The sequence below is a fragment of the Saccopteryx bilineata genome, chromosome 9 (genome assembly GCF_036850765.1).
Source record: "Saccopteryx bilineata isolate mSacBil1 chromosome 9, mSacBil1_pri_phased_curated, whole genome shotgun sequence".
Taxonomy (NCBI): domain Eukaryota; kingdom Metazoa; phylum Chordata; class Mammalia; order Chiroptera; family Emballonuridae; genus Saccopteryx; species Saccopteryx bilineata.
The window spans coordinates 34085708-34112526 of record NC_089498.1 but is presented as its reverse complement, the minus strand read 5'-3'; the positions used below and the strand labels follow the sequence as shown (position 1 = coordinate 34112526).

At 50.7% G+C, this 26819-nt stretch overlaps 1 protein-coding gene and 1 non-coding gene across 2 annotated transcripts in view; both read right to left on the bottom strand.

Moving 5' to 3' along the window:
* The window catches only part of CRISPLD2 (cysteine rich secretory protein LCCL domain containing 2), a 66508-nt gene extending 45018 nt beyond the window's left edge, over window positions 1-21490 (bottom strand). Inside the window, exons 1-2 of the mRNA XM_066243153.1 lie at window positions 21336-21490; window positions 2876-3191 (exon numbers count right to left, since the gene is read on the bottom strand). Of these exons, the coding sequence (XP_066099250.1) occupies window positions 2876-3115 (240 nt within the window). The 5' untranslated portion in view covers window positions 3116-3191; window positions 21336-21490. The remainder of the gene's footprint in view (window positions 1-2875; window positions 3192-21335) is intronic.
* TRNAA-CGC (transfer RNA alanine (anticodon CGC)) lies at window positions 16115-16188 on the bottom strand. Its single transcript has one exon. It is a non-coding gene; the product is annotated as a tRNA-Ala (tRNA).
* Window positions 21491-26819: the final 5329 nt, after the last annotated feature.

Below are 26819 nucleotides of genomic sequence, written 5' to 3'. Positions count from 1 at the left end.
GCCGGTTGGCTCAGCGGTAGAGCGTTGGCCTGGCATGCAGGGGACCTGGGTTCGATTCCCGGCCAGGGCACATAGGAGAACTGCCCATTTGCTTCTCTACACCCCCCCCCTCCTTCCTCTCTGTCTCTCTCTTCCCCTCCTGCAGCCAAGGTTCCATTGGAGCAAAGATGGCCCGGGCGCTGGGGATGGCTCCTTGGCCTCTGCCCCAGGCGCTAGGGTGGCTCTGGTCGCAGCAGAGCGATGCCCCAGAGGGGCAGAACATCGCTCCCTGATGGGCAGAGCGTCGCCCCTGGTGGGCGTGCCGGGTGGATCCCGGTCGGGCGCATGCGGGAGTCTGTCTGACTGTCTCTCCCCGTTTCCAGCTTCAGAAAAATACAAAAAAAAAAAAAAAAATCTTGGATATATTTTATTTTTTATTTATTTTTTTATGTGCCTTGACCGCAGGCCTTTAGCAGACCGAGTAACCCCTTGCTGGAGCCAGCGACGTTGGGCTCAAGCTGGTGAGCTTTTGCTCAAACCAGATGAGCCCTCGCTCAAGCTGGCGACCTCGGGGTCTCGAACCTGGGTCTTCCGCATCCCAGTCCGACGCTCTATCCACTGCGCCACCGCCCGGTCAGGCTTATTATTATTTTTTAAATTTTATTATTTACTGATTTTTGGAGAGAAGGCAGAAGGGGAAGAAGCAGGAAGCATCAACTCATAGTAGTTGCTTCCTGTGTGTGCCTTGACCAGGCAAGCCTAGGGTTTCGAACCAGCAACCTCAGCGTTCCAGGTTGATGCTTTATCCACTGCGCCATCACAGGCCAGGCATAATTATATTTTTAAGTAGCAAGAAATGCCTTCAACTTGCCCAGCCCTGTTTCCCGATGGCATCATGGCCCACCCTAAGCCAGGGGGTAGATAGAGGGACAGAGGTCTGGGCCAAAGAATCTGAAGACAGGCTCCACAGCGTCCTGCCTCCCAGCTGGCCCAGGGAACACAAAGGACTCAGGGAAGAACACAGAGAACCAGCCAGCGGGGTCATTTCTCTCCTGCGGAGGAACAGACGCCGAGCGGCCTCGGTGCTGACTGTGCAGCAGCTGCTGCGACGCCTCCTCCCCGAGGCCCTGGGCAGATGCGCCAGCTCACAGGCAGGGAGGGGCCGGCCCCCCATCTTGGGGAGCCCCAGCCCTTGGCACACAGTAGGTGCCCACTGAAAGTCTGTCCAGGCAGAGCCCGGGAACCTGCCCAGGAATAGGAGGAAGCCGGTTAAACTAACCATGAAAGCCCAGCATTGAGTGTCATATAGCTGCCCGCTCTCCTCTCCTCCTCCTGTGCTCCTGCCTCTTCCTAGCCAAGACAACCAAGACTCCTCAATGTGCTGTGCTGGGGCAAGTCCTGCCCTTGGACAGAGCCCCTGGGAACGTGCTTCACACCCGACTCATCTCCCAGGGAGCTGTGTGGGCATTCTGGGCACACTCACTCATCCCTCGCCAACAGCGCCCCACCTTCAGTGCCTGCCAAGCCCTGAGCTGCCTGGGATCTCTCTAAGATTCAAGCAAAGCCTGAATGCAGGTGGGGGTGGAGGGGTCAACACTCCCAGGGGCCACCCTCAGCCAATGGGGGGCAGGCTTGTGGATAAGTGCACCCACCTCCCGCCTTCAGGAGGGCGAGCGACCTGCTGTTCCTTGTGCTCAGCAGGTCCTGGCAGACCCAGTTCGCACCATGGGACCCTCTGAAGTTGGACTTCCTCCTTCCTATCTTCTGGACTCATGGATCACCCCTTCCCCTGCAGTAGAAGTCATAACCTATTCGTCTCCCAGTGGGGAAGAGGGGGGCAGTGGGGACGAGTGTAGCCTGCACATGCACCAAGATCACTCTGGAAGTAGTCAGTCAAGAACATTCCAGTGTCCAGAGAGGCAGGGCAGAGCCTGGGCTGGCGCCCATCCTACCGTGAGGGCCACTGGCATCTCAGAAGCTCACTACTTATTCTGTGCCATGGTTCAAGAGCAATGTGAACCTTGCTTGCCGTTGGCCTGAGTCCATAACATTTCCTACAGCTCAGAGAGGAGGGGAGCAGGGAGGGCGAAGATCAAGTTAGGGAAAGAAAGACAGGCCAGGCAGGGTCTCTGGGGGGTTCAGGCTTTTGAAATTCTGGCTGGAGTCATGCAGACTTGATGTCTGGTATGCAACAGGACACAGCCAAACTGGGATTTCCCTCCCTCCATCTGAGGAGGAGCATCCCTACGCTGGCCCATCCACGCCTCCCACCTTTCTCTCAGCTCCAGCCATGCCCACCACATAGTAGGCCCTCAAAACAATGTTCTCCAAACAAATGGGTACAGGACTGGCAATCACAGGTCTGGCTGTGGGGTGAGCTGTTGACAACTGACACTAATGATCAGTGTCCTTTCCACAGCAATGTTACCTGTGCTGACTATCACCCAGAATAATGCATGCATAAATTAATGAATACACGCATGCTTACGCCCAGTTCCCCTGCTCACACCAGCCCTCTGACCTCCTCCGGTCCCCACTGGCCCCTCATCTCCCACTCAGCTTGTGCTTTCCTAGCTGGATACTTGCCCTGCAACTAGTCCGTGTCCCTCTGAAGGAAAGGCACTGAACCCGCCAAAGCCCAGTCCTGAGACTCTCCCACCCACCTTCCGGAAGGCCCCATAGGCAGGGTGGGTAGGTGGGCTGAGCCCCGGAGAGGTGACACCAGGAGCTGGCAATGAGGCAGCTTCTGCTGGGGAATCACGGGTGCTGCTTTTCAGGGGTCAGGACAGAGACAGGGGACGCTCTACTGCCCAAGACCCAAACCTGCCACATTCCCAGTGACTGGGATCAGACCAGACGGGGAGCAGTCCTCCCCGGAGGGAGTGCCAGCACTTACCATGTACTCCATGTTGGAGGCTGGGGGGTACACCTGGCCCCGCAGTTTATTATGAAGGAGAAGGATCTCTTCCTGGTCCGACCTGGGGATGGCCCTGCGGCCACGCACGTGGGGCACGTCCTGCTGGTATTTGCTGAGCAGCTTCTCTAAGTGTGTGACGTTGGGCAGGAGAAAGCCTTGGACTCCACAGACCAGTAGCACAAGCCCCAAGGGGATGAGGCCATTCAGAACGCAGCTCATGGCTCCTGTCCAGCAGCAGGCACAGGGGTGACGGGGCAACCTGGGCTTCGGAGGCAGAGCCGGGTGCTTGAGAGCTCTGAAAGGAAGCAGAGGGCAGCGGGAGACAAGGTCAGTCAGTACTAAATCAGCTCCAGCACTGGCATGGGCAGTAAATGGAGTAAGTACTATTCTCCCCACTTTGCAGATGCGCAAACTGAGGCTCACAGATCTAAATAACCGAAGTCCCAGTGGAGCTGGGATTCAAGCAAAGGGTTTCTAGCAAGGTAAGCTGCCAAGCCTCCACATAGGATATCCTGGAACAATCTCTCCTGGACCCAAGTTTTCTTGTCACTATTTTTTCTAATTTTGAGTCAGCATTTCTACTCATTCAAGACTCAGGTGAGTCTACAACCTGAGATAAATTCTTTCTCCTGCTCCCAAAAGAGATGGATAAAGTCACTTCACATCACCCAAGAATTTTCCCTGAACCAGCGTTAGTAGCAAACTTCCTGGTCACCATGAAGTAAGACCAGTTTACCAAATGTGGTTAACAGGCATTCCCACAACCATCCCTGCACAAGATTCCTCTTATCGCTGCCCTTCCACTGGCACTAGCCACACACTGGTCACATACTCCACGTGTCTGCCGAGCAAGTCACTTGTCGACTTGACCCTTGGAGGAAGTGATGGTGGAAAGAGGGAGGACCTCCAAGGGGTGCTGTGTACCCCACTCTCATCCCCGAACCTGCCTGGCTCAACAACCGAGCACGAGCCCATTCCAGACACTGATGGGTGTTACCCTTTTGGCTGCTAACTAGTGGTTCACATGGGTAATCAGTATCCAATGGACACATCAGAGCGGTTACCTATTGTTGGTTGACAAAACCAACAGCAGTGCGCAGGGCGCAGAAGAAGAGGGTGGGGAGGACTCCCAGATTTTCGCCGCCCTGTCTTGGAGCTGCACTTCCCTAAACCCTAACTCTGACACTTGTCAGGGCTGCGGGACTATGTGGTCACATCAGTTGGGATTCCCCCCTCTCAGTGATCCATGGTGCCGACTGGAAAAAAAGCTCTCACTTTTATTACTCATCAAGGGTCTTGATGAAGTCCTTACTTGCTTTTGAGCTATAAGTCCTTCCCCTAAATAATCTTCTTACTAATCTTTCTTCCCTGGCACTCACTTCCTAACTTTAAAATTCCAAGGTCCAATCTTATTAGGTGAATTTCTACTGTGCCTTTTGTTCCTTCTTAAACTCCTTCCTGAACATCTATGTGGGCCAGTCACTTCATTCACATCCTTCCAATCCCAGGACAACCCGGGAGGTTGATCTGTCATCACTCCCATTTCACAGATGAGGGAGCTGAGGCCTAAGAGGGGTGATGCAACGAGCCCAAGGCTGCTGTAGTGGTAAGTGGAGGTGCTGAGACGTGAAGCCAGGTCTGATGACTCTGAGGGTTTGGGATTTTCCCTCATGCTACTCTGGCTCCTTTCTCCCTGGAGGCCGGGGTTTCTCCTCTGCTAAAGGGCTACAAACTGCAGGCCTCTTCCTGGCTGCCACCTGATCCAAAAAGATAAGGCAGGGGTTGAGTGAGTGTGTTCATTTACGTCTCTCGCCTCGGCCTGACTCCCAAGGGAGAGTTGGTCAGTCACCCGGTGACGTTTATTGGGCACCTATATTGTGCTAGATAGACCCTGGGACATGAAGTTAAAGAAGACACTGTCCCTGGCCTCAAAGAGCTCCTAGTTGGTCTGGGGAGATGGCAAGGAAAGTCACAGCCCCGCCCAGTGGGACAGGGCTGACTTAGGACATCACCGGCAGCTGGAGGACAGGGCTTCCGGGAGGGGGAGGGGGAGGGTGACAGCTGTGTGCCTCAGTGCTGACCTGCTGGGAACCCTGGGAAGCTCAATCCTTACAACAAGGCTCCTCTGGTCTTCATTCACATTAGTGATCACCGGGTGCTCACCAGTCAAGCTTGCTGAGAACAAAAAATGGCAGCCAGAGAAGGACAGCCTCAGGGGCCAGGCACAGAAGGGGCAGGAGGCCGAACGGGCAAACCTGGGAGTCCCAGGAGGCAGAGCCAAGCCGAGGAGCTCTGGGAAAGAGGCAGTTCCCATCTCCGACCCTGGAAACTCTCCAGGGTCCTGACCAAGCCCGAGCTTCAGATAAAAATAACCGCCATCCCCAGGGGAGGCCTGGCTCTCTTTGGCGTAAACCACCAGTAGCCTCCCTCCTACGGAGTTCCCTTCTGCGTGCTCACTCGCCCCACTGGGAGTCAACCCAGTAATGCAGAACCTCTCAGGATCCCTGACTTCTTCTCTCAGGTTAGTCACACCACCATATATGAACATTTCCCAGCAGCAGAAGGTCAGGCTGCCGGAGACGCCAAAACACACTGACGCTGGGCTGAGATTTGAGGCAAAGTGAGTGTGAGGACTGACATCAAGAAGCGTCCGCTCCGGCATCATGACAGCACTCGATGTGCTTTACTCTACGCTAAAGTAGCCAGAGGGGCAGGGCACCTGCAAAAACATGAAACATGAACTGCTCGTGTAACCCAGCTGTTGCTCCACTAAACTAAAACCTGGTGGAACTGCCAATGGGCACGACTCAAACAGCGATCAGTAGGGTAATCAATAAGGAAATTGTGGTTAGTCATGGGGTAGAATATTATACAGCAGGTAAAAGGAATAAACTAGAGCTAGGTGAGTGTCAGCATAAATAAAAAGTCAAATATATTGGGTTAAAATAGCAAGTTGTAAAATATTATGCTAATTGTACTATTTATGTAAAATTTAAATCACATAAATCATATTTTGCATATTTTTGGGTATACATGTATATATTTATATAAATATCTATATGTAAATTATATACACGTGTGTATACATGTTTGTATGTTTGTGCTTGTGTACGTGTGTGTGTTCGTGTGTGTGTGTGTGTGTGTATGTGTGTGTGTGTGTGTGTGTGTGGTAAACCCAGGACTGAATCCAACCAAGGTCACAGTGGTGGCTGAGTCTGGGGAGAGGGCAATAGGACTGGGACAGAGAATGTGGGGGACTTCATCTTTATCTTCAATGTGTTATTTCAAATTTAAAATCTCAAAACAAATATGGAAGTGTCAACCTCTGCTCACTCTAGGGGGACAGGCTGAGTTGGCAGAAACTGTAAAGTTGTGACCAAGGAGGGCATCCTCCAACACTGGACCTAGGTGGTGAACACATCCTATCCTCTAGACTTGTCTACTTTAAAACAAAGCAAAATGCCAACGCACGAAAGGGCAATGAAACAACTGTGGGTCCCAAGTGCATCCTTCTGGCATGTTCCCCCGAACAAGCGCCCCGGCACTCAGGGACCTATAAACGGGTCCTTCCCTCAAAAGTTCCAAAGAGAACTGGTAAAGCCTCAGACGGAGTTTAGAGTTGGGAGAACCATGGGGCTTCCTGGACCTTCCCACTGCAAGGAACACAAGTGAAAGGAGAGAAGAGAAAAGGTTTCTGTAACTTCCCCACTCTGCGCCAGTTGCTGGCCTGGGAAATGCAGACTTGCCCTGGGTTACGGCATTCGCGGCACCAGGCTGGGCGGCAGGTCCAGTATACTGTTGGGACTGAAAGGGGTTTGGCCCGAATGGAGCTAGGGTGGCTGGGGTCCATGCTGGAGAGGGGCCAGGCCCGGATCTTGATGCTCTTGCTAAGTGTGGGCAGCAGGAGAACAATGAAGATACAGCAGAGTTGTAGGGGTAACAGGGCTGGCGTCCCACTCGTGTCTGCATTCTCAGCGTGGTACCGGCACAGGGTTCCGGGCTGGGCTGTGTCTGTCCCAAATTCATAGGTGGAAGCCCCAACCCCCGGCGTCTCAGAATGTGACTGTATTTGGAGATCAGGCTTTAAAGATGTGATTAAGTTAAGCGAGGTCATCAGGATGGGCCCTAATCCGATACAACTGGCGTCCATATAAGAAGAGGAGATTAGGACAGATGCACTCAGAGGGAAGCCCATGTGAAGACACAGGAAGATGGCTGCCTACAAGCTAAGGAGAGAGGCCTCAGAAGGAACCAGCCCTGTTGACACCTTGATCTTCAGAACTGTGAGGCAATAAATGTCTGTTCTTTAAACCACTCAGTCTGCGCTCCTTGGTTATGGCAGCCCTACCAGACTGGTATGTGCTTCAGATAACTGGATGAACAGGATCGTGCTCCAAATATCCTGCTGGCTGCTATATGGAAGAGGGCAAGGCGGTCAAAGGAGGCAGATCAGGAGGCCAAGGCAAAGACATGGCCGGAACCTGGCAGTGACAGCGTCAGCGCTCTGTTAAAGCAACAGGCCCACGGGCCGGGGCCCACTGCATGGGCAATGCCAGTACCCTTGGCCTGTTCCAATCATTCAGCTTCTGCTGCCCACACAGCTCAAGCAGAAATTAGAGCTAAAGCACTTCAGTCTCTTTGCCATTTACAATTAAAAACAACAACAACAAACCTTTTTCCAAAGAGACATACACATTGTCCCAGGCCTCCTGGAGCTTTCCAATGACAAGCACATGCTCCTCCCAGGCAGGCCAGCAGGGGGTTTACACTGAGGGAGACCTACTGTGTGCCAGCTGCTGCATTTCTCAATTCACCTCCCGGTGACCTTGAGGTTTGGGTCCCACTCCCAGTTTACAGATGAGGAGACTGTGGTGTTTAAGGAACCCAGTCAAGGTCATACAACCAGCCAGCAGAAAACCCAGGATTAGGATGCAGCTTCATCTGACCTCTGAGCCCTTTCTTACTGCCACCCCCTGGATTTCCTGTCATCACTCCTGCAGCGGAGGCTGCCCCCACCAATAACCCCACCTCCCTCTTCAATCCTCTTTGTCCTCCTCTGCCTCCTGTGCAGACTGCTGGGCTCGGTGGAGCCGAGGCATCAGTCCCCAGGGTCAGACGACGGCTCTATTGATGAGAAGGCACCAGTGTGTCACCCCCAGGGGACTGAAACCTTTACATCATGGTGACATTTCACCAAAACATGCCCCTGTTACTACTGGGCTCGACACCTCTCCAACCTCCATCTGCTGACATGCCTTTGACTCAAATGTGACCAACTGACCTCTGACCCTTGTCATCAGTGGGTGCTCTCTGTAGAGTGCGCTCCAGCTGCTGGGGCCCCAGCTGTTCTCCTAACACCCTGGAGGAGTTCACACTTAGGCACCCGGACAGTGAGGCCCACACTCTTCGGCTCTATACTGCTGCCCCCAATTTTCCTAAGGTTGCCAAAGTGGTTTGAGGGAGATACCCCCAAAGGCATTTTGTAGAGAAGCCCTCTTCAGCTTTGTCTCCACTGGCCTCCTACCAGCAGACTGAAATATCCGCCGTGGATGGCCCTATAATACGGCAGAAATGCTTTCTGGAAGACGTCGTTCTTCTTTGCCAAAGTTGTAAAGCCGAGCCTGGCAGTTCTGTGAGCACAGTTAGGCAGACCACAAATATGATAAAGGCATTGGGGTCTCAAGGGTATGTACCAAGCAAGCAGGCCACCAGAGAGGTAGGGAGGGACCGACAATGATTTCAAACCCCAAGGTCAACAGGGAGACCCAAGCCTGGTGAATGAAAGTTACAGGAGTCAAATTCTTGCAGCATAGCCTGAAGCTTTCAAGGGCATTTGCTCTCCGCCAAGGAGGTGGCTGCTTTCAAGCCCATTATACAGAAAGTAAAACGCAGTCCAGGCGACACTGTCTGGGATCTGAGAGATCTGAGAGGTTGTGCAGCCCGGGGAGCCAAGCCTTGAGATCAAGCTTTCTGAAAGCTCGGGGAACTTTCGACAGCTGTCGCTGCCCCCTCCACACCTGGCCGATGCTCTACGGGTACACAGGAGGTCAGCAGATCCTCGTGTTCTCAATCGAACCAGGGGTCTCCTCGAGGTCGCCTCCCAGGCAATGCTGCCACCAAACTCAACCCTCGGGAGTGAGTGAGAGAAAGGAACACGGTTTGTTTAAGTTTGATGCATCATCTGGCTCGGCTGCCTTTGTCTGTGTTTAGGAAAGTCGGCCAGAAGATGAATCGAAGGACTGAGCCTGTCAGCCGTCAGCTCCAAGACTGTGCCAAGCTCCCTGCTTTTGCACATGCTGTTCCCACAGCTCATCCTGTGACCCTGTCCTACCCGCTCCGCTGGCCCACGCTAGGCAGATTAAGTCCTGCTCCTCTCTTCAAGACTCAACTCTGGGGTCACTGCTTAACCACGTCCACAGACCTGTCGGCTTATTCATAGCTAAAGCACCAACGTCTGCCAAGCTGGTGTTCAATAAATATTTGTGGAATGAATGTGTGTCTCCCCCTCTCTTCCCAAGATTGGAAGAGCCACAGTGTCCATCAACAGATGAGTACATTTACACAATGAAATACTACTTGGCTGTGAAATAAAAGAGGAAATCTTACTTTTTGCAACAGCATGGATGGACCTGGAGAGCCTTAAGCTAAGTGAAATAAGCCAGTCAGAGAAAGACAAGTACCATATGATTGCACTCATATGCGGAATCTAATGAACGAAATAAACTGATGAACAAAATAAAAGTAGAGGCCCTGGCCAGTTGGCTCAGCGGTAGAGCGTCAGCCTGGCATGCGGGGGACCCGGGTTCGATTCCCGGCCAGGGCACATAGGAAAAGCGCCCATTTGCTTCTCCCCCCCCCTCCTTCCTCTCTGTCTCTCTCTTCCTCTCCCACAGCCAGGGCTCCATTGGAGCAAAGATGGCCTGGGTGCTGGGGATGACTCCTTGGCCTCTGACCCAGGCGCTAGAGTGGCTCTGGTCGCGGCAGAGCGATGCCCCGGAGGGGCAGAGCATTGCCCCCTGGTGGGCAGAGCGTCGCCCCTGGTGGGCGTGCCGGGTGGATCCCGGTCGGGCTCATGCGGGAGTCTGTCTGACTGTCTCTCCCCGTTTCCAGCTTCAGAAAAATACAAAAAACAACAACAACAGAAAACAACCCAAAATAAAAGTAGAGGCAGGGTCACAGGAAACAGACTGACAGCTGTCAGAGGAGAAGGGATGGGGGCCTGGATGAGAGAAGGTGAAGGGATTAAGCAAATAAACCATATACACATAACACATGGACACACACAACAGTGTGGTGATAGAGGGAAAAGGGGTAGGGGAGGGTGGAGGGGGACAGAGGTGGGTAAGCGGATGGAAAGAGACTGTTTGGGGCAATGGGCTCATGGTGCAGTGGGCAGATGAAGTTCTATTGGGTTGTACCCTTGCAACCTGTACGGTTTTGCAAACCAATGTCATCCCAATAAGTTCAATTAAAAAAAAAAAAAAGAAATAGACATGGCATGTAGCCCGGTAGCTTCTCTGGGCTCCAGTGCCCGCTTCTATAAGGTAGAGGGGAATTGGAGGGTTTGTCGGACATTGGCGAACAAGGCCAGCAAGTGTATAGGCGTGATTAAGCGCCAGAAGGCTTCAGGGAGGCGGTGACTATTCAGCTGAGACTTCACCAAAGAGCAGGGATTAATCTGCACAGCCTGGGCCAGAGGAGGGGTGGGACAAATCAGGGAGGGGCAGGTTAGGGTCCAGGGCTGAGCCGTGGAGTGAGGAATGAAGAGAGATTAAACACGACCATGCCAGCTATGTAGCGTAGAACTAACAGTGTTAGCTATTACAATGACAATGAGGCTGCTAAATGCCTCACACACGCATTTGTCTGAAGGGATTCTTAGAAGGCTAGCATTAATAATAAAGAATGAAATGAAAAAGACTCTTCTTTCTTCACCACATAATTTCAAAGCCCCACCTCTGCCTTGAGGCGAAATCTAACTTTTAAAAATCCTATTAAATGTCTAATCCTTGTGCTGGAGAAGGGAGAACCCTCCCTTAAATTTAAAACACACTTTACACAGCACATGACTTGAGCTGTGGCCACTTTTTCCCCACCTTCTGGAGAAGCAGGTGCCAAGATGTCATGGATCAGATCTAGAGCATTAGTACCGACCAACTGGCCAGGGACCATCTGCACAGATGAATATGGTCATTTGTGCTGATGATGATGACCCAGCTCAGAAGCCATGGCTGCCATGAAGCTCTGTCTCCATCAGGGCTCTGTCATAGCTGAGTGAACTGATCCCTGGATGCCCTAGAACTCACCAGCTTGTGATGCTTCTGTTTGTACTGTCCGCCTCACCAGCTAGACTATGTGCTTCTTGAGGGCTGGAGCCAGTGGTATTACTGGCAAATGTTTAACAACCATGGCTAAAAATAAATAAATAAATAAATAGATACCCACCCTGATTTGTAGTGTTTGCCAATTGTCCTGGTATAAATACTTTCACCATAGCCAATTTCAAGCAAGCAACATGAGGTACTGAATACGGGGTTTTTTGGAAAGATTGTACAACCACATGAATAACCTCAAGAGCGGAGCTAGTAGTAAAGCGTAGTAAAAAATTAGGACATGATGAGTTTTGACTATTTGTTGTTACCTTCATTTTAAATGACGGATCTAACTAGAAGTTTATATAAGTTAACGTTTTAATGATGGTTGTGTTTTACTGGCTCACAACCTTTTCTGAAACTTTAATTAGAGAACTGGTCCCAGCATGCCACTGGCTGGTACTGAGCCTTGTTCAACTTCATACCCCAGCAGGCTTCAGTGTTCAATGAACAGTCATCACCAATAACCCGGCCAAAGCGTGATGAGCGTGAACAGAGCAGCCAGCCTCTACTCCCAGCACCTCAGATTCATCCTCTCCACAGACAAATGGGGCCACTGCGATTATAAGCCCAATTGTACAGACGAGGAGACTGAGGCTCAAAACGGATAAGCAACTTGCTCGCGGTCACACAGAATGCCTGTGGACAGTGCCGATGCATCTGTCACATTCCATCTGCTTAACAGTCCTGGCTCATCCAGGCAGCAGCTCCCCAAAATGTCAGGGCAGTTATGACCTCCCCCCCCATGCCAGCCAGACACATTCAGTGAGACACCCCACCCACAGGACAGCTGCTAACCCCAAGGCCGGGGTGCCTTGGGCTCTGCTCTTCCTCAGAAGCACAAAGAAGAACTCGACGTAGGAGAGAGGCCAAGCACAGATCACAGTCCTACCCACATACCACCCAGCAATTCCAGGAATGAAGTGGTGGCTGGGAGGACGGAACAGCATTCCCCAGCAGGCATGTCTCGGGCATATCCCAGGACTGGGCAGAACTTCTCAGGAAGAGCGTCTGGGTCAGTACCAGACACCCGGGGTGGGGTGGCAGGCAGTCTCGTTGGTTTTCCTTAAACACTTCTGCCCAGGATTAGGGCTGGATGGGGAGGAAACAGGCACCCTGGAGTCCCCACAACCAAGGACAGATGGCCAGCCGTCCACTTGGCTTAAGAGAAATACCCACCCCAAGGGCACCTTCTTTCCTCTTGTCCCTTGGCAAAAGATATGTTCTTGTGGAATATATATTGAACAAGTATAATATACACACCCGTTCCATTTTTTAAACACTATCCAGAGAATATACACAATTTTGGACATAAAGAGAAGAAAACTCATTCAACAAACTCTTAATCGACTTTGTGCAAACAAACAAAACAAAACAAACAAAAAAACAACTAAAAACCAGATGTATTCAATGCAAGCCAAGAAAATATATCAGAGGCCACTCTAAAAAGTGACTGGATAATTAATTAATATGGTCTTAAAACACCTGGCACATACCTCCTGGGGCCCCTTTCTTTTGTCTTGCAGATGTGTGGGTATTTCCTTAGGAACAATGCTCTCAACAAAACTTTAGATCAGGGGTAGTCAAGCTTTTTATACCTACCGCCCACTTGTGTATCTCTGTTAGTAGTAAAATTTTCTAACCGCCCACCGGTTCCACAGTAATGGTGATTTATAAAGTAGGGAAGTAACTTTACTGTATAAAATTTATAAAGCAGAGTTACAGCAAGTTAAAATACAGAATAATAATGACTTACCAAGTACTTTATGTCGGATTTTCGCTAAGTTTGGCAGAATCAATCTTTATAAAACAACTTACTATAGTTAAATCTATCTTTTTATTTATACTTTGGTTGCTCCGCTACTGCCCACCATGAAAGCTGGAACGCCCACTAGTGGGTGGTAGGGACCAGGTTGACTACCATTGCTTTAGATAAACAGCTAGAAACTGCCATCTCTAAAGGGGATGCCAGAAGGCAACCAGGGCTGCCAGAGGCAGGGTGGAAAAGCATGGACTTTAGGTCAGACCTGGGTTTGAATCCTGACTCCACCAGGTAAAGCTGCCCAGGAGGATCCTTTATCTCTCAGGGTCTCCAATTCCTCATGGGCACAATGAGGCCCTGAATTTCTTCCAGGGCTGGAGGAGGGAGGATGTGAAGCTTACAAAAACAGTGGTTCTAAAAAGCTGAATCTAAGGACCTAGCAGTTTCTTAGGACCTTACTGTTTCTTCCCCTTGTCTTCCTGTGTGAATTCAAGCATCCCAGATCATTTCTCACCAGGCTTCAGAGCTGGCAGCACCTGGGCTAGCCTCTTGCCTGATTCACTGGTACTGGGTGGTATCTGTCACGACCACTGATTTTGAACCAAGCTTAAAGACACAGGCTCAGGCATTCTATAGCACCAGGCTATGAAATCTCCACATTGCTCTGCCAATGAAAATCCTTAGGGAAAAAACCCTAGGATGGCCACAGAGTCCTTGGGATATGCAAGAAAACATGACAGTCCATTCTTGCCATGGCTGGATAGCTCAGTTGGTTAGAGTGTTGTCCCAAAACACAAAGGTTGCGGGTTCGATCCCTGGTCAGAGCATCTATAAGAACAGACAGATGTTTCTGTCTCTCTCCTCTCTTTCTCTGCCTTCCTCTCTCTATAAAATCAATAATAATAACAATAAAAGACAATCCACTCTTGGGAAAGGGAGGAGACAGCAGCAACTGGATAAAGACAAAACACACGGAGGAAGCAGTCCTGGGAACAGGAGGGGAAGTTGGGCAGAGCTCGGGGTAGGGACCACTCTGGCCAGGACAGAGAGTGGGCTCCCACTGAGATCTCAAGGAAAGGGAACTCCAGGAAGCAGGAACAGTAAGGACAAAGGCTTAGAGGTAGTCAGTGTCTCACCACGAGGGAAAGAGGGAAAAATGGCATCACAGGGGCAGGTAAAGGCAGGAGGTGAGGGGCCTTGAAGACCATGATAAGGAGTCTTGATTTTCCGTAAATGCAATGACAAGCGTGGTGGTGGAGGGATGAAGCTGATAGTGACAGGTTCTGATTTATGCTTTGGAAGCCTGTCAGCATGCAATGAGGTAGACAAAGCTCACAGACATAACAGTGAACAAAGGAAGAGTCCAGTAATCAAACATGCATGGAGCCAGCTATGTAAAGTTCAAAACCAGGCAAAACCAATCCACACCATTCAAAGTCCGGAAATGGTTACCCATGGGGGGAGGGGAATGGGAGGGACCCCTGGGGGGATTGACCAGGCCCCACAGTTAGGTCTGGGGTCCTAGCATGCACATATCACTTTGAAAAAAATTTATCCACCATTACATAAATGAGTATGCAGTCCTCTCTACTGTGTTAAACCTTAATAAAATGTTGTGTTTTTGTTTTTAACTTTGAAATCTCTCTGGCTTCTGTTTGAAGAATGGACCAAGAGAAGCAAGGGGCAATCACCACATTCTGTCCACGGCCACAAGTTTTGTTTGTTTGTTTGTCCTTTTCCGTTCTACCCCCCCACCTCCCTCCACAGCTGTCAGCTTGCTCTCTATCTGAGTCTGTCTCTATTTTACTTGTTAGTTCATTTTGCTTTTTAGATTCCACATATGAGTGAAATCATATGGTACTTGTCTTTCTCTGACAATTGGGCAACTGAGACCTGTATAATCATACTGTTACCCTAGTAAAAAAAAAAAAATGAATAGATGAAAATTTAAAATAATAATAAAGAGAAGGAATGGGAACACCACCATGCAAGAGAGTTCTCCACAGCAGTCTCTGAACCAAAGCAAGTGTGGAGCCTCATCCTGGACAGCACTTCACAAGGAACTTGCGAGTCGGAGCCCAGGTAAGGCCGCGTGGCGGTGGGGCCGCCCACCTGGAGCAGACAGCAGACAGACACTCTCCCAGACAGGGCCTGGTTCATCCCACGTCTGAGAGGGCACTTTGTCCAGTGACGCCAAAGCTGAAAATATCTCCAGTCCTAGTGAAGCCCAGGTCTTGAAGGTTTCTGGGAATAAACGGTGTTTTCAGCAGCTGGGAGCTTCTGCCCAGGAGAACAGACCAGCTGTGTTGGGAGCGGGTTTGGGGCAGGAGGGAGAGAGGGAAGGTTAGCAGATAATACACATATTTGCAGATCTATCTTAAATGTTATCCCGGAAACAATTCATTTTTCCAGAGGGGAGGTTTCGGGTTTCAAATATATAGATAGCCCTCACAAGCTCCTGGGTGAACGGGGACAGTAAATGTACTCTGCAGGAAGGAGCCGGAATCCTTAGGACACTTGCTCAGGCCTGAGCATGAGCGCCAACAAGCTGAGCCTTTTTCCAGAAGAAAGACTCATGGACATGCCAACAACTTGTTCTCAGGGGCTTCTTGACTCTGGTGCTCATTTTAGCTCCCAAGCCACTCACCCCACTCTTGCCATGTGACTTCTCTCTGGTCACACCAGGCCCTGTAAGCAGAATCTTCCACACAGCTTCCCATCTATCCCCACTAATGAGCTCCCCTCACCCCATCTGTAGCAGGCCAAGGGCAAAGTTTTTTTTTGTTTTTTGGGTTTTTTTGTATTTTTCTGAAGTTGGAAATGGGAAGGCAGTCAGACAGACTCCCGCATGCACCCCACCGGGATCCACCCATCATGCCCACCAGGGGGCGATGCTCTGCCCATCTGGGGCATCACTCTGTTGCAACCAGAGCCATTCTAGTGCCTGAGGCAGAGGCCATGGAGCCATCCTCAGCACCCAGGCCAACTTTGCTCCAATGGAGCCTTGGCTGCAGGAGGGGAAGAGAGAGACAGAGAGGAAGGAGAGGGGGAGGGGTAGAGAAGCAGATGGGCACTTCTCCTGTGTGCCCTGGCCGGGAATCGAACCCGGGACTTCTGCACGCGAGGCCGACGCTCTACCACTGAGCCAAGGCCAGGGCCTAGGGCAAAGTTTTCATTAGCTTTCTATAACAGTAGGTCTCACATTTGAGTCTATTCTAGAAAGTGCTGAAAGCCTTATTAAAACACCCCCATAGCTTCTGATACCAGAGATCTGGGAGGGGCCTGAGAATATGCATTTCTTTATTTTATTTTATTTTTTTTGGTGTTTTTGTTTTGTTTTGTTTTTGTTCTTAAGTGAGAAGCAAGGAGGCAGAGAAACAATTCTGCATGCGCCCAACCGGGATCCACCTGGCATGCCCACTAGGGGGCGATGCTCTGCCAATCTGGGGTGTCGCTCCGTTGCAATGGAGCCATTCTAGTGCCTGAGGCGGAGGCCACAGAGCCATCCTCAGCACCCGGGCCAACTTTGCTCCAATGAAGCCGAATCTGCATTTCTAATGAGTTCCCAGGTACTACTGTGCCCCCCAGTTTCAGTGGGACCCCACTTGGAGAACCACTGCTCCAGATTATAACAGCCTGTCAAGTCTCCTCATGCCCCACCTGAACCCAGCATTTCCCAAACTGCAGTCTTTAGCACAGCCCCTTCTCAATCTTGTCTGGCTCTGTCAGCCACTTACACTAGCACATATTTTGTATTTTTATTCAGGTTGGCCTGCTTGGAGGGTTCAAACAAATTTACTTATAGGGGGTAACTTTCCATCACATCACCACCATTTGCAGAGAATTTGATCACTTTTGCCCTGAATAGAAGCAGGACTAAAATTAAACACAATGAAAAACAGAACCAAGTGAGGACCTCCCAGCTGGGCCCTGATACTGGCCAGATGCTTTGTTGTAGAGTACTTTCTTTGTTATAAAGGGAGATGGGGGTGGGGGGACCTTAGGGACTACTGGCACCACCTGAAATGTAGTCGGTCACCTAGGGGACCAGTAGGTATAGGCTCCCCACAATTTGGGGGACACTGCTCATTCCACAGTGCTCTATTCTCAAGTGAAAACACCTTCTGTGCCTCACAGCCTGTAGCGAAGAATCCAACATCAGTAGAACTCAGCCCACCTGCAGGGCGGACCCTTGCTGTTCCTGGCTCTGACTCTTAAACTACAGACATGTGGAGCTTCTTGCCTTTCTCCATGGGTGCCAGGCCCCTTCCTACCTCTGGGCCTTTGCACATGCACAGTACCTCCACTTGTTGCAAACTTGTCAACATCCCACCCACTGTCACCTTTCCCTGCCAGAGAATGTGGCCTCTTTGCTCTAGAAGGATGTCTCAAATTCTCACCAAGTCAGTCTCAGCAGATGCCTGCTGCATGCCAGCAGCCCTTCCCAGAGATTCTGGGTGGGTTTTTGCCAATCCAAAAGAACCTTGGGGCAAGGGCAATGCCAGGACCACCTGACTGCAAGTGAAATGGAAGCTCAATTCGTTTTCCTACCAGGATGTCATCCAGCACTCGTAATAGGACACGTTCCAGATATTCAGATTGAAAATGTGGGATTTCATAATTTATAATTTTTTTAAAATGATGGCCCAGAGGTTGCATAATCCTCTCCTTTTCCCCCTGAATCTGTGGTTTCTGTCTAAGCTGACACAGCACTTGAGACAACGGAGAGGATAAATCTCCTTTGGGCTGAACCACAGGAAACTGTCTTCATAGCTTTGAAATGGGGGTGTCTGTCTGCGAGTGCCCAGAGTTGCCGAGCCTGGGGCACAAAGCATGGCTTCCCCAGAGCCACATCTCAGACAGGATTCTCTGCGCGTTGCTGCTGTGACCCTGGGTGGAATGCCAACCCCTCCCCCAAAACCAAATGCCAGATTTAACCTCCACCCATGGCAGAGGACCTTGACCAATTCTGAAATGAGATGACCTGAACTGATGCTTCTTTAAGAAGAAAGTCAGTAGGTTAATGTGACCTGGTAATTCCATCCGAGTGTAGACCCCTCCAAAATTGGAAATAAGCATTTAAACAAAAACATGTGCACAGATGTTAATAAAAGCATTATTCACAATAGCCAAAACGTGGGACTATCCCAAACTTCCATCAATGAAAGAATGAATAAACAAAATGTGGTCGATCCATACAATGGACTATTATTTGGCCATTAAAAGGAATGAAGCCCTGACAATACTACGAACGGGTAAACTTGAAAATATCAACTTAAATGAAAGAAGTGAGCCACAAAAGGCGACATATGTATAATTCCATATATGTGAAATGTCAAGAATAGTAAGTCCACACAGAAGGTAGATTGGTAGTTGCTAGAGGCTGGAAAGAAGAGAAAAGGGAGTGACTGCTAATCATGGCTACAGGGTCTCCTTTTGGAATGATAAAAATGTTCTGGGATTAGACAGTGGTGATGGTTGCACAACATTGCAAATGTACTAAAGGTCACTGAGCCGTACACTTTAAAATGGTTAAAATGGTCAATTATAAGTTTATGCATATTTTACCACAATACAACCATTTAAAAAAAAAAAAAAGGGGGCATGGCTGGCCCTACCAACCACCGGCCAGAGCTGCCCAATCCTCCCTGTTCCAGAACAAAGCATGGTCCATTTAGGACTGTACAAGGGGCTCCGGATCCCCAGCCCACGAAAGTCTGGGAATCTATGCAGCTCCACGCACTGAAGATGAAATGAAACGATGCCTGTGTTGTAGTTTGCTTTCTTGACAAGCCCATCAGCCCCTTTGAGTGATGCTGGGTTTGCACATCTGGGACTGATCAAAAACCAGTGAGTTTGCAAAAGAAAAAAGAAAATAAAAAGCCTCCTAGGTTGGAAGCAAGCAGACACAGAGGCACCTCCCATACATAGTAAATTACACTGGTGACACAGAAAAGAAACGTTCCAGCTCCCACAAGGCCAAAGAGGTCAGCATTGGGGGTCCTACCTCTAAGAGCCAGTTTTCAAATGCAGCTGACTAAAGGTAACTGACTTAAGGCCAGATAGCTGAGGTGAGGTCTTTGAGAGAGGGATGAAATGTGAGGCTCAGAGAGGCCTCTTGCTCCTCTGCAGGGGCTCCTTCCCCACCCCCAGCCAGCCAGCCAGCTTTTCTCTCCAGTCTGGAAGCAGAACTTCGGGAGCCAGTATTGATCTGGCTCCTGGGCCAGGGCTCTCTGCATTGAGAACAGTACCTATCAGCAAAGTGGAGCCCAAGCCCCCATGTCAGACCCACCCCTAACCCAAGTCAGGGACCTAGATCCCATGTGGTATGAGAAACCTCAACTAGCAACGAGGTCTGTGACAGTCAAGCGGCTGGCCACTGGATGAGCACTTTCTTCCAGAATTCAGGACAGGACCCAGCCAGGATGGCAGCTCTCCCCTGCCCTGGCTGTGTCATGCTGGGTACATGCCTTCATCACTCCAAGCCTCAAATTTCCTCCTTGTAAAAAGGAGGATGGGCCAGTGCCCACCTCATAAAGAAGTCAGTGAGATCATCCGTGTAAAACCCTGGGCATAGCTGACCCATGGCAAGTGCCGGGTACATGCCAGGCTGGTATGATGACAAATGTTGTTATTACTATCCCAGCTCCTACATCTTAAGAGACTCTGTAAAAATCAGACTGATCCTCTTCATTCTCCTCTCAGGGTACACTGTCAGGGACTTGGGATCAACTCTGCTGACAGGTCTTTACCTGGACTCCTCTCAGACAAAACAACACCTTGTGTGAAAGTCAGGCCCAGAGGTGGAGTTAGTGGTTGGGAAGAGAATTGCCTTAAAGGAGGCAGGACCCAGTGGTTAAGAGTAGGGTCTGCAGCCAGACAGACCTAGGGATGACAGCATGGCACAACAGCAAGGGGACCCTGGCATGCACTTCACCTCTTTGAATCTCCGTTTCTCATCTCTGAAATGAAGTCAAGAGGCCTGCTGCCCAGGTGTGCCGCAGGGATGATAACGCAGGTGAAGAGCACGCACAGAGCCTCATACCTGCCGCCTCGGCAGTACAGCTCCACACCTTCTGCTCCTCACCCATGTGGAAACAGCCAGATCAGAGGCAGAAGCAGAAAAGCAGGTGCAAAACACTAAGCCCTTGGAAGGGGGACCTGCCCCTCATCTTTTTCTGCAGGACCCTGGTCCCTCACCTGTCAGACTCTAGACCTTAGATGCCCCAAGCCAGCTGGGAAAGGTAGCTCACCCTATTCTGCCAGAATAAGGGGCCCAAATGCCCCAGGTGAAAACTCACAAAACCACTCTAGGTTGGAAGGCAAGCTGGGCATTGGCACAGCCCCCAACTCCTTCTCTTGACCAGAGAAGCAACTCAACTTTGGCTGAAAGATGCCCAATTCAAATTAAGATTTCAATGAGCAGGCATCAGCTAAGCCCTTCTGGCTGTCCAACCGCCTAGCACTTGGCCAGGGAGGCTCTGGGTCTGCTCCACATGAGGGGCTGGGCCCTGGTACTGTCCATCTAGGGCAGCTAATCTCTCCAGGACTGCAAAACCAAACCTTCAGCTCCCAGCACAACTCTCTCTACATAAGGAGGTTATGCAGATGCCCATTCTGGCTGAAGATACCCAGGACCATGTTCCCAAACCTGCAAGGACTCTGACGTCCCCAGGCTTGGACACATCCATGGCCATCTGGAGCTTCAGAGGCAGATAGAGCTGGGTTTCACTAGACAACTCACATCACCTCCCTAACCCCCAATGTCTTCATCTGAAATATGAGAAGAGGAAGGTTACCTTGCAGGTTTGTTGCAAATGAAACATTAAGGAGTGTGGTCCTGTAAAGTGCAGAACAAAATGTACACACCATTAGTATCCCCCCGCTGCCCCCCACTACCCTGCCCATGCACATGTAGGTAGACGCATTCAAACTCCACATCCACACTATCAGCTTTCCATTGATTGATGCCCGCTGTGTAGCGATGCTAGCGAACTGCAGAGGAAGACATGAGAACACAATCTCCTGGAGTACGAGCCTCCAGTCAGAATGGCTTTGAGTCCCGGCTCCCTCCCTTTCTCGCTGTGGTCTCGAGCAACAGTCTTGCCCTTGGTGAGCTTCAGTTTCTCCAGCTGTGACACGGCTAGCGGCTGAGCCGAGTTCTGAGATGCAGACAGGGACTAAGTTCAGTGCTTGCACACAGTAAGCCCTAAGAGTTGGCATTTGCTCTGGTTACTTCAACTCCTCGGAGATTACGGGAATGGATCAAGCTTGGAAAGGTTAAAGGAATCTAAGTCACACTTACCTCCGCAGGGATTCAATCACCAGTTCGCTGGCGTCTCCCGCGCTGTGCGGCAGCGGCAGCAGTGGCAGCGGCAGCGGCAGCGCGGGCGCAGCTGAACGAACAGGAAGGATCGATCGCAGGACACTGGACAACCCTGCCGCCGAAGAAAGCAGTGAACCTGGAGTCCAGCGCGCCGCTTCTTGTATGTTGCCCCTTAGCCCGGGGCCACGCCCCCGGAGCTGATAGGGCCGCACAGTCGTGGCTTCGGTCCCGCCCTGCCCGTCAGGCCCCGCCCCCCCGGACTTGCCCCTCCTCGCCCAGCCCCACGAGCCCCGCGAGCAGCCAGGACCACCCGCATCTTAAGAACTCAATTTGAGAAGAGGACACTCTCAGTTTCCCCATCGTGACCCTAAAAGTATCGGTTCCATGGAGCGTTTACTGTTGAGCCCGGTGCGGTGCCAAGCACTTTCCACCGAGGGTTTGCAAATTTACCAATCCCATCCCTCTGCAGCTCAACTGGAAAATGGGAATAGGGAGGTCACCTCCCCGGATTGTAGGATATAAAATCAGGAAGGGCGTGGGCTCCGTATACTGGCGCAGAGTACACATTTGCTAAATTTATTCCCATCCTCTGCACATGGGTAGAAAACTTCACTCCTGCCATCCTGACACAATCTCAATCAGTCTCTGCTCCTCATCCCCCCACACACACACCGCGCGCGCCCTTTTGCTCTCTCCCTCAATGTGGCAAGAAACGAAGACAGATGGTATTGGATGAGGGCAGTAACGCTGCAGTCCAGGCTAACCACCTTCAGTATCCAAATACAGGGTCACAGGAATCCAGTAAGATGGAAATTACCCCACTTCACAGACTGGGTAACTGAGGCCTGCAGAAGAGTCCCAAAGCTAGTGGGCAGCAGCAAACCTTGCTCTTACTACATTTTGCCCACAGATATATAAGCCCAAGGCCCTTGTTGGTAGGGAAAGAAACAAAGGCTGGAGGAGCTAAAAAACTCCCTGTGCTCCTCACTAGTCAAATCACGTGGACCTACTGTGGGCTAGCACACACAGGAGGAGCCTGTCTGCCCACTGCATGAAGATATTCATCACTCATTCCTTCACACACTCCCACTGAATAACTCTGCAGCAGACCCTGTGCTATGCAGTGGTGAGCAGGCTCAGACAAGCCCCCTCTAGGATCTCAGGGCCTAGAGCATGAAGACAGGTCAGAGCATATGATAAAATAAAGATGGAGAATGCACAGGGCAGGGATGAGGAAAAAGATCCCCAGGTGACTGGTGGGGCACATGGATTCAGAAAGCCAGAAACCTTTTTTTTTTTTTTTTTTTTTTTTTTTTTGAGAGAGAGAGACAGACAGACAGACAGGAAGGGAGAGAGATGAGTATCACTTTACTGGTTCATTGATTGCTTCTCATATATGTCTATATGTGCCTTGACCAAGGGGATCAAGCCTAGACAGTTATTGCTTGCTCAAGCCAGTGACCTTTGGGCTCGAGCCAGTGACCTTGCACTCAAGCCGGTGAGCCTATGCTAAAGCTGGCAACCTCAGGGTTTCAAACCTGGGACCTCAGTGTCCCAGGTCAATGCTCTATCCACTATACCACCACCAGTCAGGTTAAGCCAGAAACTCTTGTCCAAGATTTTGGTGCAGCTAAAATGCTTGATAAAGGATGATGTAGACATCCTCTATTACCTGTTTTCATTTCTTTTCCTCTTCTTTCTTCTCTCAATTTTTGAAGCATCTTTCTCAGCTCAACATTCATTCATTCAATACTTATTAATCACTTATGTACTGGGCTCTGTTCCAAGCATTGAAGTATTCAAGGGTAAACCAACTTGTTCCAGAATAATAGTCCTCACTTTGACAAAGAGCAAACCCAAAGGGAGAAGGCTCGTATAATTAACAGATGCCTCTCGGGAACCCAGCCCCACACAGATCATCCTGTCCACCCATAGCAATCCTCTGAGGCTGCTACTGTAGTCATCAGGAAACAGGGCACAGAGAGTGTAAGTAGCTTTCCCCAGGCCACACAGTTCCCGAGTGGAGGAACTGGGACATGAGCTCAGTTCCTTTAACCTTTCCAAGCTTGAGCCCGGTGATCTTATCCACTCAGCTGCCACCACCTCGTGGACCATTAAAGCTGGGGCATCGAGGAGTGGAATAAATTGGGTCCCCAGCCCAATGGAAGAGAAGGAAAGCTACACGGGATCAAATCTCTCATGAGCCCAGCATTACAGGTGATGGTGGGGGTGGTTAATACTGAAATGCTCGCAGCTCTAACTCGAACTTCCACCTTCTTCTTTTTTTTTTTTTTTTTTTTGTATTTTTCTGAAGCTGGAAATGGGGAGAGACAGTCAGACAGACTCCCGCATGCGCCCGACCGACCGGGATCCACCCAGCACGCCCACCAGGGGGCGATGCTCTGCCCCTCCGGGGCGTCACTCTGCTGCGACCAGAGCCACTCTAGCGCCTGGGGCAGAGGCCAAGGAGCCATCCCCAGCACCCGGGCCATCTTTGCTCCAATGGAGCCTTGGCTGCGGGAGGGGAAGAGAGAGACAGAGAGGAAGGACGTGGGGGGGGTGGAGAAGCAAATGGGCGCTTCTCCTATGTGCCCTGGCCGGGAATCGAACCCGGGTCCCCCGCACGCCAGGCCGACGCTCTACCGCCGAGCCAACCGGCCAGGGCCGGACTTCCACCTTCTTAATGGTGCTTTGCATGGCAACCCTACAGGCTCCTTACTGACCCGGGATAGCTCTGTGGACACCCTTCCCAGCCCAAGCATTCCAGGGCACCACAGGCAGAGCTGCAACCTGAGGGCACCTAAATAATGTCATTCCCTGGATGGGCTCCCAACTCCCTCTGGCCTTACAGCCACTGCCCTGCACACAAAAGAACCTTCCAGACCCTCATCCCCTCCTTCCCCTCAGTTTCTCCTTTTCTCTCTCTCTCTGTGGTCTCCTCCTTTGCCCCACTGCTTCTGTCTACCCTGCTGAGCCTCCCTGGCATGGCATCTGGCTGTGCCCACCCCTGCCTGCCAATTTCCAGTGAGCACTCACCTGTGCCAGGTACTGTACTTGGGGGCTTGACCAGCATCAGCCTGTGAACCTCTCACAACCCCATGAGGGAAGAGGCTTGTTTTATAGATGGTGAAACTGAGGCTTGGGTAGGTGAAGGTACTCGCTCAGGGTCACTTGGCTACTGAGTTATTGGACTGGGACTACAACTTAATTGGTCCAAACTCAGAGCGCATGACCTTGGCTTCTAAACCAGGTAACCTGAAGGGATTAGGGAGTCGGGGTTTGCTGTAGTGTAAACCCATTGTGCATTCTGAGCTATGTCTCTTTAGTGGCCCAGCTGGATGAAAATGTCTCAAATAGGATGTTATGGTTACTACTGCTGTGTAACAAATTATCCCCATAGCGGCTTCCAACAACCACTCTGTTTTGCTTATAATTTTGTAGGTCAGGAATCTGGGACACGCTGAGTTAGATGAGAGTCTCTCGTGTGGCTACACTCAGATGTTGGCTGGAGCTGCATCCTAGCTGGTTCACTCATGTGGTGGGAGCTCTGCTGGGACTCTCAACTGAAGTGCCCCCATGTGGCCTCTGCAGAAAGATGGCCCCAGGGCAGCCAGACTTTTCACCTCCCCCAGAGCAAGCCTCCCAAGAAAACAGAAAATCAGACAAAGGTGCATGACCTTTTATGACCTGTCATTGGAAATCACAGAGCATCACTCTGCTATATCTTTGGTCAAATCACAGAGTCTGTCTAGAGTCAAGCAGAGAGGACATAGACCACACTTCACTTCTCAACAAGTGGAGATCAAAGAATTTGCAGACAAGATATGTATAAGCACTTAGCTCAGTGCCTGGCAATTCACCCTTCACAGGGGGCTAAGTTAGTCCAGTGGAAGGAGCACCAGAGCACCTAGGCAGAGGAGCCTGAATCCTGACTTCACCAAGCCCCAGGTATGTGTTTGGGTTCAAGTGACCTGACGTGTCTGAGCTACAGTTGCCTCCCAGGCTGGATCACCCCCAGGGCTGACTGAGCCGGTAGCTAGCCGGTTGGTGCCATTGTCTGGAACCAGTGGGCTGGGTTTTAGTCCTGCGTCCTCCACTTCCAAGTTGTTGGCCTTGTGTTCAGCTCCCCATTGGCAAAATGGAGGTGACCCCTTTCTCCGTGAGGACTGTCATTAAAATATTAAATGGTTAAGAAATAGAATAATTAGAATAAGACCTGCACATAGCAAGTATTAATCAATATTATTGTTAACAGAGCCAACAACAACAAAGAGACAGAAAAGTTTAAATTTGATCAACTTTTCCATCATTGTGTAATTTTAGATTTCCAAAGATTTTCCAAAAATTAACATCTGACTTTGAATAAGATGATGTATTATGGGCAACATCGGCTCCTGGGAGGTCCTGGATGGGAAAGAACCAAGATGCACCCAAGAGTTCTCGTGGGAAGGGACTGGCCACTGATATCCTTGGAAATCCCGGCAAAGGATCCTGTCTGCTACCCAGGCAGGTTAAGTAATGGAGAGTTTGAGACAAACGAAGGCGTCCTTCTGAAGAACCGTAATGAAGCTCAGCCTGCAAAATGGAACATGTGGGCGTGGCCGTGACATCCAGGAGAGGCTCCACCCCTCTCCCAATTGCTCTCTCAGAACCAAGGTGGGCTGATGGTTTCATTATCTGAAGCAAAGATCAAGGTCTTTCTTTCCTGTTGCAATGTGGTTGTCATAGGGCTGATGGGTCTTGAACTCACACCAAGGTCTTCTTCACCGCTTGTTTTCATTGGAGTCTCTTGAGCCGGACATCAAGAGCCAAGGCTGAGGAGTTCCAGCTTCTCGTTTGTTCCTGACACACCCATTCAACAGCTGCAGAATGTCACTAAGCCTCAATTTGGCATCAAAGACCACAACGATTTGTGCTAAGGAGACATGGGCATCACTGTGTCATGGGCATGGCTTAGAAAGGGGAACTAAAAGGAAAAAAAAAGATGAGGACGCCTCTGCGTTGACAGATGCCAGTCGTGTGGTCCTCCAGGATCTCAGGGAGATGGATTTGCTTGACTTATTGGAAAAAAAGGGTATAAGGGTAGGTTCCACACCTCCTATTGGCAGGTGACACTTTGGGGGCAGTGCAGAACCTGCTGGAGGGAAGATCTCAGGCAAAATATTAGTGGACAGGCCCTGACCGGTTGGCTCAGTGGTAGAGCATTGGCCTGGTGTGCAGGAGTCCCAGGTTTGATTCCCAGCCAGGGCACACAGGAGAAGCGCCCATCTGCTTCTCCACCCCTCCCCCTCTCCTTCCTCTCTGTCTCTCTCTTCCCCTCTCACAGCCAAGGCTCCATTGGAGCAAAAGTTGGCCCGGGCGCTGAGGATGGCTCTGTGGCCTCTGCCTCAGGTGCTAGAATGGCTCTGGTTGCAATAGAGCAATGCCCCAGATGGGCAGAGCATCGCCCCCTGCTGGGCATGC